Consider the following 5,109-nt stretch of genomic DNA (forward strand, 5'->3'; position numbering starts at 1 on the left):
GGAGAGGGGGGCTCTACTGCCCTCTGGACCTTCTGGGGGGGCTGCAGGACATGCTCCCTGTGGTCCCGGTGTCATATCTGCCACCTCCGCGTGGATGCCTTGGGGACATCTCTTGTGGCACAGAACTGGTGTGTGGGCAACCGAGCTGTGCCGGGAGCTAAATTAAGCATCTCATTTAGCTGGGCTTCCTCTAGCAGAGAGAGGCTCCTGGGGGGGTGGTGAGGTGCCCCCTCCCTCCTTGCTTGGTGGAAGGAAGAAAAGAACTTCAGCAGCAAATGTGGTGGGAGCGCGTGGATGCCTTGGGGACATCTCTTGTGGCACAGAACTGGTGTGTGGGCAACCGAGCTGTGCCGGGAGCTAAATTAAGCATCTCATTTAGCTGGGCTTCCTCTAGCAGAGAGAGGCTCCTGGGGGGGTGGTGAGGTGCCCCCTCCCTCCTTGCTTGGTGGAAGGAAGAAAAGAACTTCAGCAGCAAATGTGGTGGGAGTGGGGAGTAAAACAGAGCCTGAGCGTGCCCCGGGGCTGCCCAGGTGGGCTGCAAAGTGGGGGGCACCTCCAGGAGCCATTGTGCCCCAGGAGGCTGCTCAAAAGCCCCAGGACCTATGGAAACCATACCCAGGGCTGTGCTTCAGGGTGTCCCCGTGGGAGAGACTGCGGAGGGGGAGGCGGTTGTGCCATCAGGTTGGGTGCAGGTTTGGCAATTCAAAATGTTGCCTCAGTGCGTTTTTTTTTTAGGCGCTTCAGCCCTGCAGAAATTCTTAAAAAGTGAGGAAAGCAAAAAAACCCATCCCTGGGATATGGCCCTAGGGAATCTCCCCAGGGATGCAAATTTAGCAAGCGGTCCTGCGGCATCGAGGCCAGTGCTGGTGGGGAAACAGGCTGCCCGCGGGCTGGCACCGCTACAGAGAGCAGAGATCTGCTACGTTACAGGCTCCCTAATCCCCAAATTTGCTGATGGGAGAGGGGAAACTGCACTCTCATACCTACACGTGTCTATGTTCAAACCCCCCCCAGGGCGACGAACTCATCACCACCTGCACGTACAACACAGAGGACCGGAACCAAACCACCGTGGTGAGTGCAGGGGGGTGTCTGCACCCCGGGGTTGGAGGCACCCCCAAAGTGGGCATCGGCATGAACCCTGCCGGAATCACAGCCAGTAACCGGGGGGAGGGCGGTAAAAAGTGAACCCACGAGGCTCTGCTGCCCGCGGCGGAATGTTAAGGTGTTAATGGAGAAGTAGCGTGTGTCACTCTGATCCCCATCGCATGCTGTTCCAGCAGGGATTAATTGTAATTAAAAAGAAGTGGCTTTTTTTTTGACAGTGCATGTTATTTTCTTACATAGGCAGAAAGAAACAAAAAAAAAAAAAAGAGCCTGTCACAGGTACCATCAACAGGGACAAAGCTAAATATAGCTGAGGGATTATAGGAAATCTGCATTTTAATGTAAACCGCACAATCTAGCCTGAAAGTCTGGCCTTGCACAAAGGGTGGATGGGCAGATGAGCAGGGTGCAGCCGATCCCATGCATCAGAAAGGGTGCATATATATGTGTGTATATATATATGTGTGCACATACAGGTGTGAGTTCTGTGCCCCTGCAGCCCCGCTGCCCCCCCCCCCTTGCCCGTGCATCCCTGGCAGGGCAGAGCTGGACCCCAGTGCCAGGAGGTTTGTGTCTGTGCCGCAGGGTGGGTTCAGCATCCTGGAGGAGATGTGCGTGAACTACGTGCACTACTACCCCCTGACGCAGCTGGAGCTGTGCAAAAGCGCTGTGGATCCGGGCTACCTGCACCGATACTTCAACCTCGTCAACAGGTACAGGGACCCTGCACGGCGGGGCTGAGGGGAGAGGCACCATCGCAGAGCCCTTGGCTAGTTACACGGGAAAAAAGTTTTTTCAAAATGGGGTTTCAGGCACTTGCCATGCATTAGGTGCGTGGGGGCACTCAGTGCGGATTTAGGAGCCGTGGCTGGGCGGTGGAGCACAGTCCTGCCCTCCCCAGCCCCCAGAGCAGGCAGCCAAACCCAGGGCTTTGAGGATGGCTGTGGAGTGAGAACCACCGGGAAAGGGAGGGCATTCCCAGGAGCATTCCCAGCAAGAACCAGTGCATGGCCAGGTGCTTACATGCAAAATACTTCTTATAACCCAAGGCAGATGCCAAGCATCCCTGCTGGAGAAGCAGGCTGCAGCTCATCCACCCGCGCTGAGAGGGGGGAGATGCTGACCTTGCATGGGGTGTCCCACTCACGGGCAGTCCAGCTGTCCCCAAATCTTCCCCCGCAGGTGCCGGCTGCGCTAGGCTGTCCTCAATCCCAGGGCCACCTTCAGAGCCGTTCCAGGCTGAGCTTTAGGCAGGGAGGAATCAGACACATCCAGCACTGAACGGGGACAGCACATCCCTGCTGCGTTTCAGTGTGGCGTTTCTCCTGCCCCAGGTTTAACGACGAGGAGGTCTGCATGTGCCCACAGGTCTCCGTCCCCCAGCAGTTTTTGTCCGTCCCGTGGAACAAGTTCAACAGAGATGTGCTGAAATCTCTCTACGGCTTTGCTCCCATCTCCATGCACTGCAACAAATCCTCAGCCGTCCGGTTCCCGGTATGTAGAGCATCACAACCAAAGCCTCACAGCAAAACTCCTGGCTGTAGGTAAACAGCAGCTGGGCAGAGCTGTGCCGTGGGGTGATCCTGATGAGATGGGTCCGGTCCCCAGTGCTCAGGATGTGGCTGAAGGGCAGGGAGCTGGAGCTGCCATGGGACCCCAGTGTCAGCCGGACACCGAGTCCAGCCCTGGCGATTCAAACAATCCAGCATGAGCCCACTGTGGATGTGCTTGGCCAGGTTCAATTAGAGATGCATCTGCATACACTGATTTTGAGGCTGCTTTCACCGAGTGTAAAGCAGGGCTAGCTCCAGAACCAAGGAGGAATGGGGAGGGGGGGGTTTAGGAGTTTTGGCAAATTACATCAGGTCCCAGCAGAGCAAGCTCATGACCCACAGCATCTGTGCAGTCTCCAAACGGTGATCCAGCAAAACGTGAAGGATAAAGGGCTGAGAGACCTTTAAAGAAAAACCATGCCCAGCCGTGATGGTCAGGATGGATAAAGACTTAAACCCACTGATGGTCCCTATCACCATCAGCTCCCGACACCGTTTATCAGTGTAATAAACTCACACGATATAGCATTCCTGGATCCAGCGTTATCCGCTGCAGCGCCAGAGGATGCCAAGCTGATTGCAGGGGAGACCATCAGCGTTCTCACCTGGTAAAACCCCTTCAGCAAAGTCAGCCCTGCAGCGGGCAGAAACCTTCCCAGTGCCCTGGAACTGGAGACTCGGCACCTCTCAGCCAGGCAGAGCCCCGCTGCGGGGACAGAAGTTTTGTGCAGCAGCAGAATTATGAATTAAACCTCTTAATTATGGCTCAGGCAACTCTTTTGGTTCCAGAGAGGCCTGAGGGGTGGCTGGGAGGAGCCTGGAGTGGAGCAGACCTGATGCTGGTCCAAAGTGGGTAAGGAGCATCGCAGCCGAGCTGCCCCTCCTGCTCTGCCGGTGTTTCCGAGCCAGCCCGATTTGAAGACATCTCATTTATTCCACACTGCCAAGAGAAAAGCACCAGCTTCTAATTAAGCTCATGGTTTTTGCAGTTCAGCGATCCCAAACCTGACGAGCTTTCTGGAAGGACTGAGTGCTGTTCATTATTGAGCAAAACCTCAAGGTAACCCTTGTGAGGATGTGGGGATGGCACTGTCCCCGAGTCCCCTGCGCCTGCAAGGGCTTGCAGTGAACTCTCCATACTCTCTATGTCCAGATTTCCATTCGAAAGCCCTGAAAACAACAACTGTCGAGACACTCCGAATGCCTTTGATCCCCCCAGAAGCAGGGTGCTGGCGAGGCGCTGGCACAGGTTTGGGAGGTGGCAGCAGGACAGGATGCCTCAGCAGATGGGCTCAGGGCTGGGGTACCCCAAACACGCCTAACTGCTCTCTTAAACCATGAGGGCACAGGAAAACAGTAGTTTCTCCAGCTGGTGCTTCCCTGCGATGCTGTCCCTTCTCTGCTCGCTCCCTGTGTGTTTTGGGAGGGTCCCTCCGTCCCCCTCCGCCTCTCCCCAGGGTTTTCCTGATGCTGGTGCAGGCACTGGCCCATTTCACTTGCCATACTACAAGGAATTTCATCTGAAAACATAAATTCAACTCTCATCTTGCTGATGACTCACGGCTCTACCTCTCCTCTCCAGACCCTCCTCCTCCTCCTGCTCCCGCTGCAGCTCAGCCTCTCGCCGATGTTTCCGCATCAGTGCGCAGCCGGCAGCCAAACCAATGCATCGCCGAGCCAGAGCTCAGCCCAGACTGAGTCCCCCCTTCGCCCTCGCAGCCCCTGGCTGTGTCTGACCCAGCCACTAACCTGGACCAACACGTCACATCTGAGCTAGACCCAGCCCGGGGGGCTCAGCCCTTGGCTCTGCCTGACTCCAGCACGTTGCTCCTTGCAGGGAGCATCCCCAAGACAAGGAGCCCCCATCCATGCACAGAGGTGGGGGCTTTGTCCTGGCCATGGTCACCTTGAGTCCTGATGGAGGTGACAGCCTTTCCCTGGCTCTGTCCCGCGGCACTGCATCCAGGCTGCTGCATCCCTCCCAATTTGCAGCAGCTGCACGTGAGCATCCGTGCTGGTGCGCTGCAGATGTTGCCTCCAACCAACCTTCCTAGTAGAGAGTGTTTCTCAGAGCTGGGCTGAGAGCGCAGTGGGGTGGTGGGACTCCCTGGTTTGAGTTGTCTCCATCTGATTTGGTGGGTAATGCTTTTTTGGGTTGGAAACTCCCTAATTATGGTGGGTTTGTGCAATATGGTAGCACCACGGGTGTCTGCGCCGCTAAGGGGATGTGTAGGTGCTGCTGAAATACAAATAATTAGTAACATCTCATAAGAAAACATCCCAGTTTGGGCTAAAACCACTTCAGATATTAAAGATCAATCTCATTTTTACATGTAGGGGGAAACACAGTGTCTCCAAGTACCTGAAACCGGACTTGCTCTCACAGTGCCCATCTCTCTTGCAGGGCAACTGGGAGAAGCAGCTGCTTCCCACCATCACCGAGCAGCTA

The 5,109-nt window shown here is 55.8% G+C and overlaps 1 protein-coding gene across 1 annotated transcript in view; it reads left to right on the top strand.

The window, feature by feature from the left end:
* The window catches only part of DBH (dopamine beta-hydroxylase (dopamine beta-monooxygenase)), a 15,058-nt gene that overhangs the window by 9,248 nt on the left and 701 nt on the right, over positions 1–5,109 (top strand). The window contains exons 9-12 of the mRNA XM_010074121.1: positions 1,015–1,074; positions 1,693–1,820; positions 2,442–2,601; positions 5,065–5,105. Coding sequence (XP_010072423.1) covers positions 1,015–1,074; positions 1,693–1,820; positions 2,442–2,601; positions 5,065–5,105 — 389 coding nt within the window. The remainder of the gene's footprint in view (positions 1–1,014; positions 1,075–1,692; positions 1,821–2,441; positions 2,602–5,064; positions 5,106–5,109) is intronic.

This window comes from Pterocles gutturalis, unplaced genomic scaffold (assembly GCF_000699245.1).
Source record: "Pterocles gutturalis isolate BGI_N339 unplaced genomic scaffold, ASM69924v1 scaffold6247, whole genome shotgun sequence".
Lineage (NCBI taxonomy): Eukaryota > Metazoa > Chordata > Aves > Pterocliformes > Pteroclidae > Pterocles > Pterocles gutturalis.